We start from the raw sequence: 16,804 nt of genomic DNA on the forward strand, positions 1-16,804 counted from the left end.
GGCCAGCGCTGATTGGCCAGAGTACGGAATTCGACCAATCAGCGCTGGCTCTGCTGGAGGAGGCGAAGTCTAAGATCGCTCCACACCAGTCTCCATTCAGGTCCGACCTTAGACTCCGCCTCCTCCGGCAGAGCCAGCGCTGATTGGCCGAAGGCTGGCCAATTCACACTCGGCTCTGCTACATCTGATGTGCCGGTCAGGCCTACTTGCCTATATATGCTGTATTCCCTCCCTGCACCATTTGTTTTTAAAGAAATATGCTACCTTAATAAAAGAAGTTTTTTATGAAGACGAGCTTGAATTGGGTGAGTGCCCTTCCTAATTTTTCTACACTTGTTCTATTTGCCGGACGTAGAGCTGATGCCCTCGGCGAGAAAAGAGTTAAAGGGTATTTAAGTCCCTTGGACAAAAGTTTTTGTGACAATGCTCATGTTAATATGTACTCTCATTTTCTAGGTACAATAACACTCTAGTACACAATGACTGTACATGATCTATTGTGTGTTTGATTTACTGGCACCCGGGGTGACGGTGACTGTGACATGGCTGACTAAAACATTGAACAAGTGGATTGTTTCTTCTGACTCTTTCAACTCGTACGGAAGATGTCAGAGCATTGCAGTCTTTGAGATTTTATTTTTTTGACAAACTTTTTTGTACTGTTGTGTAGAAGGATGCTTAGTACAGACTCTAGCTCAGAGTTGTCAGAGATAATCTGTACATAATACCGTGAATTGCTAGAATGTAACAGTTACCAGGGGAATAAATGCCACTTTAAAGAAGACCTTTCACCAGCTCCTTATATAAATTAATAGTTGCTGCTCTGCTGATTCTGGCACAGTAAAAATGGGTCGTGGCTTTGTCTTCCAGAAGGACAATGACCCAAAACAACAAAGGAGTGCTTGTAGGAAAGTCCTTTTGTAATAACAAACGTATTCTGTCCCTTTGTCCGATAGGTTCCATTCATATCCGAAAGTTGTCACCTCTAGCTACAAGTGGATCCGGGGAAGGAGGATGTAATATCTCGTGATTTAACAAGATGAATTAGAAGATATGTTTCATCTCTTCTTGGATAATTCTTGGAGAGAGCTGAGTTATTCTTCTATTTTGGATTAACCCATTGATTCTGCTTAAACAAATGGAGCTCCAAAGGAAGACCCTGTCAGTCAAGATCACTTTCCTGATTTTCATTGTACTGTTCTTCTTTTCATTCATTTTATTTTCACTCTATAAACATGAACAGCTCTCAGTGGTAACGCAGTCATTTTTATATACAAGTATCCATCAGGAACCAACTAACGTCTCGAAGATCATCCTTGTTTGGTCTTGGCCATTTGGTACTCATTTTCCGCTCAATGACTGTCCACCATATATTGATATTTCTGGATGCTTTTATACGGCTAACCGATCATTGTATTCTTCTGCAGATGCAGTTGTATTACATCACAGAGATGTCTGCAGGTTCAGAGAACAGTTGCCTCAGATGCCAAGACCGCCAAATCAGTATTGGATATGGTTTAACTTGGAGTCCCCTCCACATACCCCAAACTTGCATTTTATGGATAATCTCATCAACCTCACAATGTCTTACAGATACGATTCAGATATTTTCTCACCTTATGGTTGGCTAGAGCCAAATCTAAAAGAAGATTCTTTCGCAATTCCACCAAAGACCAAGCTCGTTGCCTGGGCCATCAGTAACTGGAACCCTAAGTCTAGAAGAGTGCAATATTACCAAGAACTCAAGAAATTTCTCTCTGTAGACATCTATGGAAGGCAACATTTACCACTACCGAAAACTGAAGAGAAAAAAACATTGTCCCAATACAAGTTTTATCTCGCCTTTGAAAATTCGATTCACGAAGATTATATTACAGAAAAACTTTGGAGGAACGCATTAACATATGGATCTGTGCCCATCGTATTGGGTCCTCCTCGCCACAACTATGAGCGTTTTATTCCGAAGGACTCTTTTATACATGTCGATGACTTTTCCACAGCTGAAGATCTGGCTAAATATATCTTAAAGTTGGACAGAGATCAGAAAGCTTACCAACAGTATTTTACATGGCGGTCCAGACTTCATCCCTTTTCAGATACAAAGTGGCAAATTCATTACTGCAGAGTATGTAAAGCCCTGAAAGAGGCTCCAAAGAGAAAAACTCTCTCAAAACTTGGAGAATGGTACAAATAATTCTATAGCAGATATTTTATTATTATTTTATTATATTGACCAGTTCCAGACCACCCATAGAGTATTCATATCAGGGACAGGAGTCCATGGAAAGGGTAGGACGATGCACATGCTTGAACATGTGATATGTCAAAATTCGTAGAAACCCATACAATTGTTATTCAGATACCGAGCACTACGCGTTTTGGGGAAGCCCGTTTAAAACAGCATCAGATAGTTATCTTATGCACTTGAGAAACTGATATTTCCCAAAATGCGTAGTGCTTGGTATCGGAATAAAGATTGTATCTGTTTCTAAACCAACGAACTTTGATGTATCACATGTTCAAACGCGCACATTGTCCTACCATTTCCATGGGCTCCTTTCCCTGACGTACCCTACTGTTTGACGCCACCATAATTTGGGTTTATGTGAAGTGATTCGATTAATGTGGGCACAGAGTATTTATGTCTGGAAGTGGTTGCCGTGTTCTGTATGGACATATTGGTACATCTATGCAGTTTTCAACATCTGCACGAGATCATGCAGCCGCTGAAATGGGGAGCCAGCTGTAACTACAACCTGAGCTCCCATAGAGAGGACAGGGAAGGTTTATTACCATCCCTGCCTTCCCAATCGCTGTGTAGACTGTGTAGCACTCAATGAGCACTGTAAACAAAGCTATAGGTCCGCCATGATGTAGAGCCCTTACCTGCCGGGATCAGAGTCTAGTAGAGCTGCTGGGTACTACAGGACCCAGATCAGCTCTATAGTAATCTGCAGGAGGCTGTATTCCTCCTGTAACTGGGGGCTATATGTATTAGCCCCAGTTACATGAAAAATCAGCCTCCCAAAAAAAAAAAAGATTAGACGTCCCAGTTATAAAAATTAAAAAAAAAAAAAACATGCAAAAATGTTGTAAATAGGTAGAAGGAAGCAAGTGTCCTACTATACTTTCCAATACAGGGTGAGAATGGGCGCCTATTGGCAATAAAGGAGAATACTGAATACAATATTTACCGCCAAAATAATACTGTAATAGGGACTGCTGAATATAAATACACTCACCGGCCACTTTATTAGGTAAACCATGCTAGTAACGGGTTGGACCCCCTTTTGCCTTCAGAACTGCCTCAATTCTTCGTGGCATAGATTCAACAAGGTGCTGGAAGCATTCCTCAGAGATTTTGGTCCATATTGACATGATGGCATCACACAGTTGCCGCAGATTTGTCGGCTGCACATCCATGATGCGAATCTCCCGTTCCACCACATCCCAAAGATGCTCTATTGGATTGAGATCTGGTGACTGTGGAGGCCATTGGAGTACAGTGAACTCATTGTCATGTTCAAGAAACCAGTCTGAGATGATTCCAGCTTTATGACATGGCGCATTATCCTGCTGAAAGTAGCCATCAGATGTTGGGTACATTGTGGTCATAAAGGGATGGACATGGTCAGCAACAATACTCAGGTAGGCTTTGGCGTTGCAACGATGCTCAATTGGTACCAAGGGGCCCAAAGAGTGCCAAGAAAATATTCCCCACACCATGACACCACCACCACCAGCCTGAACCGTTGATACAAGGCAGGATGGATCCATGCTTTCATGTTGTTGACGCCAAATTCTGACCCTACCATCCGAATGTCACAGCAGAAATCGAGACTCATCAGACCAGGCAACGTTTTTCCAGTCTTCAATTGTCCAATTTCGATGAGCTTGTGCAAATTGTAGCCTCAGTTTCCTGTTCTTAGCTGAAAGGAGTGGCACCCGGTGTGGTCTTCTGCTGCTGTAGCCCATCTGTAGTGTGACAGGTAGAGACAGACTGCAGCCGTGATGTAAAATCATCCAGCACCTGTGGAGTTAAAGCTCTAACAAGAGACAGGAAGTGGTCACTGACACAGCAGGGTGTGCTGGGAGGGAGACAGTGATCCAGGAGAGTAAATAGGAAAAGGGAAGAGACACCATGTTGGTCCTGAAGCAAAGCTAGAAACTCTGGACTGTAGAACAGAACAGTGATAACAGAAGGGAGTTTAGCTGAGCAGCTGAAGGCCAGAACTGATTGAGACATCCATCTTTCCCAGTGATAAGTACAACTGCCAGTATACAGTGATATCTGTTATGAGAGACTCATGTACTGTATGTGATAGCTGTGGAGACTGTGTGAAGAGAAGAGAAGTAAAACCTTAACAACAACTGCTGTCTGGGATTGTCCCTTCGTCTGAGCTCTCTAATATCCAAGAACTCATATACACTATGTCCTACCTCGCCCCGCTGTGAGACGGACATACGACATTGGTGGCCCGTACGGGGATATTTAGAGACAAGATCAGACTGCCAGCAGTGGGATTCTGGGTAAAGACTGCCACAACAATTAAAGACTCAGTATCAAACAGACAGCTATGGATGTTGAGACACGGCTTAACAGCATCAGTAAGTTGCTCCTTCAATTGACTTATGAGGAACTGGGTGCTGTAGCTGCACATGTGAAAGTGTCAGAAGAACAGGTCTCTAAGACATGCAACCACAGACAGCTCTTAACAGCCATCAACAAGCAGATGGATGAGCTAGGGGATAGTGAGGAGGAGGATGTCTTGTGCACATTCCTTAATGATTTAATGAAGTTCATCACCAGCTTGAGACCGGGGAGTAAAGAGGCAGTGCAGGACACTGAGAGGGAGAAATCCCTCCCACAGACTGAGCTGCAGGAATTGAAAGAGCAATTGGTAGCATTAAAGAGAGCTGTGCAAGAATCGACCAAAACCCCTGAACAAGCAGCAGAACCCAGTAGAACTCTTAGCCCACCCAGGTTAGGGAAGTCAAGACAACAGACCTCTCTAGCATCACAAATCACCATCAGGAAAGATTTCAAGATCCTGGGACAGATTGGAGAACGTGAACAAAAAGAGAAACTGTCTTACACAAACCTGATGCACCAGATAGAGGCAGGATTGCAGAAAGGCTATCTGCCGGAAGAAATTATCGAGGCAGTGGTAAAGGCTATCAGCCCAGGACTGAATTTGCGGAACATGCTAGAAATGAAAAGTCACTTGACCTTACCACAACTGAAAATGATCTTAAAAGGGCACTACAAAGAAGAAAACACCTCAGAGCTGTTCCATAGACTCATCAAAATCTCTCAAGATACCAAGGAATCTCCTCAAAGTTTCTTGTTCAGAGCCATAGAACTCAAAGACAAGCTGTTGTTTGCATCCAGCGAAGTAGATGCAGAGGAAAGGTTTGATGCAGGACTAGTACAGAAGAAGTTTTTGAGATCTTTAGGAACCGGGTTAATAAGTAAAGACATAAAGTTGCAAATGAAGCAGTACCTGGAAGATCCTAACATTCCAGATGAAATCTTAATTGAGAAGATGAACGAGGCAGCTAGCTTAGAGTCAGAGAGTGAACAAAAGTTAAAGAAGGGCTCTATAACTAAAATGACCAAGCTGAGCCAGCTGAAAATGAATATGTCTAGTGATCAGCCGGAAGGTAGGCGAGAAGATTCTCCTACACATGCGGTGCACACCAAATCATCTTTGACAGAGAGAACAGCCGACACTAATTGGGAGAAAGCATTTGGGGAACTCCGAGCTGAATTAGCGGAAGTGAAAAAGTTGATTCGCGCTAAACCAGAGCCAAGACCAGTTAGACCTGGAGGGGGTTTTCAGAACAGAAGACGACCTACTTGTGAAGCATGTCGAGTGTCAAATAGAAGTGCCGCCTGTGTCCATTGTTGGGGGTGTGGTGAAGAAGGGCATTATGCCAGTGGATGTCCAAAGTCACGATCCCAGAGTTTAAAAGACAAAAGGTTGCTGGTGCGGGGCGGCTGGTAACCTCTAAGCAGATGAAGTCCCAAACACAAACACCACCCCTCCCCAGAACAGCTTCAGATATACAGAAGTTGTATCAGTCTTATCCCCAGGTGTGTGATCGTCTTCAACAGTTACAGCAAGGCGGACAGGGGAATCAACCACTCTGCGATCAGTGTGATGGTCTGATCAGGCATCCCCAGGACCAAGGACAGTTCTCAGGTAGTGAAGACAGACTCATTAGCCTAATTGGTGAGAGGTGCTTGATTCAATGTAAGCTAAATGGACTCCTAGTGAAAGCTTTGTGGGACACAGGAGCTCAAGCCAGCATTATAAATGAAGATTGGAGAAGAAGTCATTTGCCGCAAACTTGTCTTCATCCAGTTGCAGAACTCATGGGTCCGGTAGAACTCTGTGGTCGAGCGGTGAACCAAACTGAAATTCCTTTTCTAGGTTGGGTGGAAGTGATGTTTCAGCTGAAAGCTAAGAGGAACAATGCTATTGAGTTACTCGTACCCTTTCTAGTCACAAGTGATCCAAAGGTGGCTGAAGAACCGATCCTTGGGTACAATGTGATCAATGAGGTCATTCAGCGAACTAATTCCTTGACACCGTTAATAGATGCTATAGCCACCTCGTTTACCATATCTAGCAGGGAAGCGGAGAAGGTGGTCAGCAGGATAAAGGAAGCACAGAACACAGTGAGGTTGAAGGAAGTCAAGCTTGGCTCGCGTCCAACCATCATTCCTGCGAATAGAACGGTGAGAGTGAAGTGTGGTGTACGAATGGAACCAGGAAGAAAACCACAAGAGAGACTGTTCGTACCGAAAGACTCTTCAGATCTTCCTGAGGGCATTATCCAAGGTGAGACCGTATTGACTATACCTACTGGTGGTTTTGCTCGGGTGGCTGTGTTAGTGAGAAATACGACAAAGCATGAAGTGAGGCTGAACCCTAAGACTGTGTTAGGCCATCTAGAAACCATTAAGACTGTGTATCCTGCCAATGTGAGACCAGTGCAGTTCTCTTCCATGAATTCGGTGATACAACCCAGTAACAATGGTGGTCCAGTCGAAAGACCTGTACAAACTACACCAGAACTGTGGGATCCCCCAGTACCTCTGGAACAGCTGAGTGCTGAAGAACTGCCGGTAGTGAAACAGATGCTGAGGGAAGAATGCCATGCATTCTCTAAAGATGACTCTGACATAGGCTGTATACCCTCATTGAACCTGAAGATCAATTTGAGAGACACTACCCCAGTAACTAAAAGTTATATGTCTATACCTAAACCATTACACCAAGAATTGAAAGAATATCTGCAGGATCTAATCAACAGGGGATGGATCCAAAAGTCTAAATCATCCTATTCCTCCCCGATCGTATGTGTCAGGAAGAAAGATGGTACATTGAGACTCTGTTGTGACTACAGGGAACTGAATAGGAAGTCAATCCCTGACCGGCACCCAATCCCTAAAATCCAAGACATGCTGGATAACTTGTCAGGAAGTACCTGGTTCTCTGTTCTTGACCAAGGGAAGGCCTATCACCAAGGTTTTGTGGAAGAATCCAGCCGACATTTAACAGCCTTCATCACACCATGGGGACTGTATGAGTGGATCCGTATACCGTTTGGACTTAGTTCTGCTCCTGCAGAATTCCAGAGAAGTATGGAAACATGTTTAGAAGGATTAAGAGATGACATTTGCCAGCCTTACTTAGACGATACGGTGGTACACAGCAAGACCTTTGCTGAACATGTCGAACATGTGAGATCCGTACTCCAACGTTACCAGCAACATGGAGTAAAGTTGACACCAAAGAAGTGTGAACTCTTCAAGAGACAGGTTCGATTTCTGGGAAAAATCGTGTCTGGAGATGGTTATACCATGGACCCAGCAGAGATCGCTCCAGTAATGTCATTGAAAGACAAGCCTCCATCTACAGTGGGGGAGTTGAGGAAGATCTTGGGATTCCTCTCCTACTACAGAACATATATCAAGAACTTTTCCCGGATTGCAGCTCCACTATATACCCTCTTGGGCACGCCAATCAGCTCACCCACATCAGTAAATAGGAAAAAGACCAGAGGCGGATCACACCCAAAGGAAAGAAACACTGTTTCTGCGCAGCAACCAATCAATTGGACTGCAGCACACCAGGAAGTACTAGAAGAACTAGTGAATTATCTTGTGAAACCGCCCATCATGGGATATCCAGATTTTAACCACCCTTTCGTCCTTCACTGTGATGCTTCTCAGGTGGGGCTTGGAGCTGCCCTGTATCAACGACAGAATGGCAAGCTAAGAGTCATCGGCTATGGTTCCAGAACACTGACAGCCGCAGAGAAAAACTATCATCTACATTCTGGGAAACTCGAGTTCCTTGCAATGAAGTGGGCTATCTGCGAACGATTTAGGGATTATCTGTATTACAGTCAAGAGTTTGAGGTCTACACTGATAATAATCCTTTGACCTATGTCCTCACGACAGCAAAACTGAACGCGACTGGTCAGAGGTGGGTAGCAGAACTGGCTGACTTCAACTTCAGTATTAAGTACAGGCCAGGAAGATGCAATGCTGACGCAGATGGATTGTCTAGGATGCCGTTAGAGCCTGAAGAGTTTATGCAAGCTTGCTCAGAGGAAATCTGCCTGGGAACCATTAGGAGCACCACTCAGGCGATAGAAATTCAGAAGCAGGAATATACACCACTGTGGTGTCCATTGACAGTAGCAAGCGCTATGGAAGTGAGGGAACAAGATTATACCTCCATGTCCCTCCAACAACTGTCAAAAGAATCTATCAGGAAAGCGCAACAAGAAGATGAAACAATTGGAAGAGTCCTCCAGTATATGGACCAGAACAGGGTTCCAGGAAGACGAGAGAGGGAGTCAGAATCACCAGAAGTAACTACTTTACTGAGAGAATGGTCAAAGCTATACTTCAGCTCAGACGGTATCTTATACCGTCAGAGAGGACCGAACCAACAGTTAGTGTTACCCAGAGTATACCACAGATTGGCTTTCAAAGAACTCCATGAGGAAATGGGACACCTGGGAGTAGAAAGAACGGTGAACCTAATTCGTGAACGGTTCTTCTGGCCCTATATGCAAAGAGATATCGAAAGTTTTGTGACCAGAAAATGTGGATGTTTGAAAGACAAACATCCTAACAAGGCGACCAGAGCACCCATGGGCCACATCCAAACTACTTATCCGTTTGAAATGGTTTCAATAGACTTCCTACACCTGGAGCAGTGCAAGGGTGGATATGAATACATCCTAGTGGTAATGGACCATTTTACTCGATTTGCTCAAGCGTATGCCACTACTAATAAATCAGGCAGGACAGCAGCAGAAAAGATCTTCAATGATTTTGCTCTGAAGTTTGGATTTCCTACCAAGTTACATCATGACCAAGGAAGAGAGTTTGAGAACCAACTCTTTGCCAAGTTAGGGAAATACTGTAGAATCCAAAGATCGCACACTACGCCCTATCACCCAGAAGGAAACGGACAAGTAGAACGCTTCAATAGGACATTACTGTCAATGTTGAGGACTCTGACAACTGCTGAGAAAAGAGATTGGAAGAATTCCTTAACAAAAATGGTACATGCCTATAACTGCACCAAGAGTGAAGCAACAGGTTACTCGCCATTCTTCCTTTTGTTTGGTCGATCCCCAAGGCTACCCATTGATATTATGTTCGATACCCCAGTTTCAGAAACATACAAGACGTATCCTGAGTATGTCCGGGTATGGAGGGAACGTATGAATGAAGCATACAACATAGCATCAAAAGTGAATGCGGAAGAGCAGAAAAAGAGCAAAGAATACTATGACAGAAGATGTCATGGAGCAGAATTGACACCGGGAAGTCGTGTGTTAGTCAGAAACCTACGAGAGAAAGGGGGTCCAGGAAAACTTCGATCATATTGGGAAGAGAAGGTTTATGTGGTTGTGAGGAGAAAATCTGATGACAGCCCTGTTTATGAAGTAAGAACAGAAATAGGAGATAATAAAACAAGAATATTGCACCGAAATCTACTCCTACCATGTGATTACCTGCCACCACAGCAAGCCATTCAGGAAGTTGATAAACGTCGATCAAAACCTCTCAGACAACGACGTAGGAAGGAAGTTATTGATGGAAGTGATGACAGTGAGAGTTCAGATGAGGAAAATCAAACCCTTGTATTCCGTATACCGAACAGATGCGGAACCAACATTCCTCAACAAAGTGAGTTATGTCCTGAGGCTCCTGAGTTTGTACCTCAAAATGCACCCAATAACTGTATGGTCTCAGATGATCCGTCACCAGTTACTGAAGAAATGGTTGAAGAGGTAAGAGCAGAGGAACCCCTAGAGGATGCAGAAATAGGTTGTCCAATGGAAGAGCAAGGACCTACAGATGCAGTTCCAAACACATCAGAGAATGAACTAACAAGCGACATGGAAGCAGAGTCCATTGAAGCTGCTGGAACTGAATCATCAAGAGAACTACCCAGCAGGAAAGCATCAAGTAGAGAAATAAGAAAACCGGTGATCCTGACGTATGACACTCTAGGAGAACCAAGAGAAGTACCAAGAACTGTCCAGTTCAGAAAGGTGTGGACACCTAAGGATCAGGTAAACCAACCAGAGTGGTATCTACCAACAATCTACTTTACTGAGGACTTTAACTGTGATGAATAGACTAGTTTGGTTATCATGAATAGAGTCAACCTACTTTGAGGATAGTTGTTCAGAGCTGGTTGAAGACGGAGGAAGAGCTCCAGCTGAAGAATGAAAAAAAGGTTATTGTTAATGTTATGTTTAGTCAGGTTATGGTTATCATTGATGTGTTAATGTTGAGGGAAGTACTATGGACACTGTCTCACATCTCTTCACTAAGGACAGTAGAAGGGACAATGGAGACATCCACCAGTTAGATACTGGGATCCTGGATGTGGGAGACGTCCTACAATCAGGAAAAATGGATGTTGACCTTTGAGAAAGGACAGTTCCAATTGGGTCCAAATTAACCATACGTAGGCCATATTTTTGGGCCAATGTCAGGGACGACATGAAATTAGCGGGGGAGAGTGTGACAGGTAGAGACAGACTGCAGCCGTGATGTAAAATCATCCAGCACCTGTGGAGTTAAAGCTCTAACAAGAGACAGGAAGTGGTCACTGACACAGCAGGGTGTGCTGGGAGGGAGACAGTGATCCAGGAGAGTAAATAGGAAAAGGGAAGAGACACCATGTTGGTCCTGAAGCAAAGCTAGAAACTCTGGACTGTAGAACAGAACAGTGATAACAGAAGGGAGTTTAGCTGAGCAGCTGAAGGCCAGAACTGATTGAGACATCCATCTTTCCCAGTGATAAGTACAACTGCCAGTATACAGTGATATCTGTTATGAGAGACTCATGTACTGTATGTGATAGCTGTGGAGACTGTGTGAAGAGAAGTAAAACCTTAACAACAACTGCTGTCTGGGATTGTCCCTTCGTCTGAGCTCTCTAATATCCAAGAACTCATATACACTATGTCCTACCTCGCCCCGCTGTGAGACGGACATACGACAGTAGCCTCAAAGTTCGACGTACTGTGCGTTCAGAGATGCTCTTCTGGCTACCTTGGTTGTAACGGGTGGCTATTTGAGTCACTGTTGCCTTTCTATCAGCTCGAACCAGTCTGGCCATTCTCCTCTGACCTCTGGCATCAACAACGCATTTCCGCCCACAGAACTGCCGCTCACTGGATGTTTTTTCTTTTTTGGACCATTCTCTGTAAACCCTAGAGATGGTTGTGCGTGAAAATCCCAGTAGATCAGCAGTTTCTGAAATACTCAGACCAGCCCTTCTGGCACCAACAACCATGCCACGTTCAAAGGCACTCAAATCACCTTTCTTCCCCATACTGATGCTCGGGTTGAACTGCAGGAGATTGTCTTGACCATGTCTACATGCCTAAATGCACTGAGTTGCCGCCATGTGATTGGCTGATTAGAAATTAAGTGTTAACGAGCAGTTGGACAGGTGTACCTAATAAAGTGGCTGGTGAGTGTATATACTATATATAATAGTATATATAAGTCCTAAGTCCATAATTGTTCCATAAGTTGCCAGACATTCCTTTCAGGGTTCCAGGAAAGCTAGGCAACATGCCATGTTGACCTGTAATAGATTGCTAAAGCAAAATCTACCTAAATAAATAACCCCTCCTTACTATATAATTATATCATATCAGATTTTACTTTCAGGGTCCTGGGAAAGCTGTGTAACATACAAAGTAATGCTAAAATATAAACTTTTAGTCCTAAATATACGTAAAAATCCTTAATCTTCCCTTTTTGCTCTACAATTGTTCCTTAGCTTGATAGGTATGCTTTTCAGGTTCCCAGGAAAGCTGCATAACATACTGGTTTGTGCTTGTAATAGGACAGATGAATAAAAATCTACCTACATAAAGCACTTTCTTTGTGCCTTCTGATCATGGAGCAATGGTTTCTATTGATTTTCTAGATATTGCACTGTTGTGAGTGTAGAATGTATCTACAACATATTCTCATCACCATTCTAACAATGTCTAATTCAACCGCCTTCAGGATGTTATTCTGGTTAGACACAAAGTAGCTACCTGAAGGGGGCACTAAAGAGACTCTTTTCTTCCTTTCGACTGTGCCATGTAAGTGATAAACAGCCAACGGTGAATGTAGTACATAATGTATGAAATATGTAGAGCAGTTATTTTTATACTCTTATCTACCAGGTACAAAGCTAGAAAACAATCATGTCAAGCCAAAGATATGCTCAAAAATAACATAAGTCACAAGAACGTAATGATAAGGTAGAATAGTGATATCATAGTGTGAACACCCAGCAAAATGACAGACTTGAAATGTAAAAGAATTCCTGCACAAATTCCCTCATTCCTGCACACAGTATTATGTCCCTTAGTGGCCCCTGCACACAGTATTATGTCCCATAGTGGCCCCTGCACGCACTATTATGCCCCATAGTGGCCCTTGTACACAGTATTATGTTCCATATTGGCCCTTACACACAGAATTATGCCCCATTATGGAGACCCATGAACAATTATTATACTCTGAGGTCTTTTCAGACCCAAGAGTATAATAATCAGAGACCCAGGGGAGGATACAAACATAAAATCACAGTTACTTACCTCTCCCTATGCTCTGACGCAGTCCCTGGTGATGTCGGACATCTTCAATGACGTACGAGACATCACTTAAGGCAGGGCTTGTGTTGCACAGCATAATGACACAAGCCTGGCTCTTGTGACTTCAGGGACGTCACACAAGTAGGCCTGGAGCCAGGAGAGGTAAGTAACACTGTTTTTTATGTTTCCTCACCTCTCCTGGGCCTCCAATCATTATACTCGGGGTCTGAAAAGATCCCCCTCCCTCAGAGTATAATAATAGTGTTTGTGGGACTCACTGCCTCACTTGATCCCAGCGCCTGCGCACTGCCTCCGCAGAAGAGGAAGCGACGGTGACCGTGAGCAGGTGCCAGGATCGGTAAGTATATAGGGCCCATTACCTGCTGGAGGTATTCCAGCAGGTAACAGCCTATTAAAGAAAAAAAGGCAGCAGTAGTGGCTGTCGCCAGGCCCCCTAATGACCCTAATGCTAATTATAAATTATTAATATTACTATGAGTTAGAGTCATTTTGTTATTAAAAGTGTTTTGGTTGTTATAAGATTATTTATATGCTGCTACTTTAATAAAGGGGAATGTTTTTTTTTAATGCTTTCATGCGCTATATTTATACTTATATACACACATCATCTATCTATCTATCTATCTATCTATCTATCTATCTATCTATCTATCTAAGAAGTGGAAAAAATGGCAGCACTCCAACATTTAGAAAAAGTGGGGGTTTATTCCAAGCAGCGACGTTTTGGTTCTTATCCGAACCTTTTCCAAACCGAATAAGAACTGATCGCTGCTTGGAATAAACCCGCACTTTTTCTAAATGTTGGAGTGCTGCCATTTTTTCCACTTCTTATGTAAAGTTGAAGATTAGCCATCTTCTAGTTTGGCTTTGCACCTGGTTTGTATGCTGTGCTGCTTCTGCATTTTTTTCTATCTATCTATCTATCTATCTATCTATCTATATCTTGCTGGATTGTCACATTAAGTGACATTAAGAGATTATAGTTGGATTTTTATGTAAAGGGATTCTATCATTAAAATCACATTTTTTCTCGATCACATGTAGGAATAGCCTTAAGAAAGGCTATTCGTCTCCTACCTTTAGATGTCTTCTCCACGCTGCCATTTGGTGGACATCCCGATTTTCGTCTGTATGCAAATGAGCTCTTTTGCAGTACTGGGGGCGGGCCCCAGCGCTCAATGCTGTGAGAGAAATCTCCAGCGCCGCCTCCATCTTCTTCAGGAACGGCCTCTCTGCGCGTCTTCTTCTGGAGCTGGGTTCAAACTTCTAGCCCTCGGGCAGAGCAGACTGCGCATGCCAGCGGCCACAAGAAAAATGGCCGCTTACACAGCTGTGGGAACTGCGAAAGAACTCATTTGCATACAGACGAAAACCGGGATTTCTACCAAATGGCAGCGCAGAGAAGACATCTACAGGTAGGAGAAGAATAGCCTTTCTTAAGACTATTCCTATGTGTGATCGAGAAAAAAAAATGTGATTTTAATGATAGAATCTCTTTAACTAATACAGTTGGTCTATGAAGATCGATGCCCTGGGTGACACCGCCATAGGTTAAAACATTGCCAAAAACACCAGAACATGACCAAAGTTATAGTGATAACAGGCACGTGGAGGCCACACACACTACTGAGCCTCATGTTTTAAGGACATTACATCAAAGTTGGATCAGCCTGTAGTGTGTTTTTCAAATCCAGGCCTTCATTGGTTAATAAACTTGATTTCCATTGATGATTTTTGTTGTCATCACATTCAGCTTTGTACAGAACAAAGTGTTCAATGAGACTATTTCATTCATTCAGATCTAGGTTGTGTTATTGGAGTGTTCCCTTTATATTTTTGAGCAGTGTATTTCACTATCTGGTTTAAATAAATGAATTTAAAAAAAAAATAGAATATACAAAATGGCCACACGTTCCTAACGCTAATATGCAATCTGTTCCTATGTAGCGATGTGATATAATACCTAATACTCTATCAATGTTATTTTTCCCTGTTTAATAAAGCCCAACATTCATTTGCTATGCAAAACTTTTTATTTTTCTGTCTATGCTATGTGTACATTATCATATTTTGTGAAAATATTGAAATCATCTTATGTTTGCATACTCGGAGATGGAATGTGAGCAGCAGCTGCGCCATTCCTATATCATATAGCATTGCTTTGTTTTTTTTTATATATTGCTGACACATTCGGGTTCCTGGTTTGCAAATTAGTTTAGGAACCTTTAACATCTACATGGTAAGTACAAAGATATTTCATGGATTGTAACTTTGCAATGATGCACTGTTTAGGATTCAATTTTTATACAAAATGGTCGATGTATAGTATAATACACCACATGGGGTCAGAAGCAGCTGCCCTATATAGTGGCCGGGTGCTGGGACTGCAGCTCAGCTCTTATTGACATCCATGGGATAGGCCTGCAATAGAACATAAGGAAAGACGGGCCTGGAGGCCCTCCCAAAGTTCCCCACTATCATGACAACAGGACGCCGGCCCTAGAGCTTGCTGTGGGTGCCGGTGATCCCCAATCGGGTTAAGTCTTTTAAACCTGTCTATGACGGGATTATAATATATACTGAGTAAATATCCACATAAGGCAACACCTGTTCTATTTTGGGAAACTGAAAAATACGCAGAGTATTCAGTATAAGAACGTGTGACAAAGAAAAGGTTCGTCAGTGAATACAGGACTAGTAGTGAATACTCCTGAAAGCTAACACCTTACGTAACCAAGCAATATCAGTAAGGAGAAGAGAAAAACCTTCCTTCCTATACCCTTCATCATTCCCTATGCTTTACAGTGCACGTACGCAGCATTTTTGAGCACACCATTGTTTTTCTTGTGCAATTCTCCATGTGTTTGATATGTCACATGACCCCTTTCCCATTGAAAAAAGTAAAGCGGAATCCAAAATGGCGGCTTTGCAGATGGCCACCATGGGCGTCTGCCAGCCTCAAATGTTTCCCCTCTCCCATGTACTAATATGCCACAAATGGTAAGGTAATATCAGCAACCACTTCCATCTTATCTGGGTGCATACATACTTATGGCCCACCCTTTAGTACAGATTCTTACTTTGGCTCTGAACTTCATCTGCTATCCTAACATGGTGTCTTTCAAACCTAAACTCTCAATATATACTTTTGGATGCTGTCGCAAGTTTTTCAAAGTTCTGGCAAAGTACACAGACAGGCAAAAGGGTAACAATGTTTTGAACTTTTAACTTTCAGTTTCTAGGTCTCACCCTATACTTCAGCTTTTGACGTGAGACTACCATCATTTTATAGACAACCATCTTGGCTATCTCATACATACATTTGACTTGCTACTTAACATAGTATGTTATACAGATTCTTGTCTTGTAACTACATTGTTACTGTTTTGCTCTTAAAAATAAAAATTTTAATTTTTACTATTTTGTAAATCCACCTTTGACTTTCAACACTGCCTGAATCCTTCTGGCTTAAGGGGATATCATCACTCCATAAGGGAGAGACCACCATATAGGTGTGTGGAGTCTTATTAAGCCATGAGCGCTACACTGCTCCACATGAGCGCTCCAGGCCCCAGCCCTCTAGGACATACCGTACTTGAGATACAGTATTCCCAAAAAATGACCTGT

At 42.9% G+C, this 16,804-nt stretch overlaps 1 protein-coding gene across 1 annotated transcript; it reads left to right on the forward strand.

The window, feature by feature from the left end:
• Positions 1 to 877: 877 nt before the first annotated feature.
• LOC142212537 (3-galactosyl-N-acetylglucosaminide 4-alpha-L-fucosyltransferase FUT3-like) lies at positions 878 to 2,194 on the forward strand. The gene is made up of 2 exons (XM_075280497.1): positions 878 to 904; positions 1,310 to 2,194. Exons 1-2 carry the CDS (start codon positions 878 to 880, stop codon positions 2,192 to 2,194), a joined length of 912 nt encoding a protein of 303 aa, XP_075136598.1.
• The last annotated feature ends 14,610 nt before the right edge of the window (positions 2,195 to 16,804 follow it).

The sequence above is a fragment of the Leptodactylus fuscus genome, chromosome 7 (assembly GCF_031893055.1).
Source record: "Leptodactylus fuscus isolate aLepFus1 chromosome 7, aLepFus1.hap2, whole genome shotgun sequence".
Taxonomy (NCBI): domain Eukaryota; kingdom Metazoa; phylum Chordata; class Amphibia; order Anura; family Leptodactylidae; genus Leptodactylus; species Leptodactylus fuscus.

Coding starts and splice junctions, on each gene's coding strand:
- LOC142212537 (XM_075280497.1), top strand. CDS start 878: ATGACCCAAAACAACAAAGGAGTGCTT. Junction 905..1,309: donor AAAACAACAAAGGAGTGCTT/GTAGGAAAGTCC, acceptor AACGTCTCGAAG/ATCATCCTTGTTTGGTCTTG.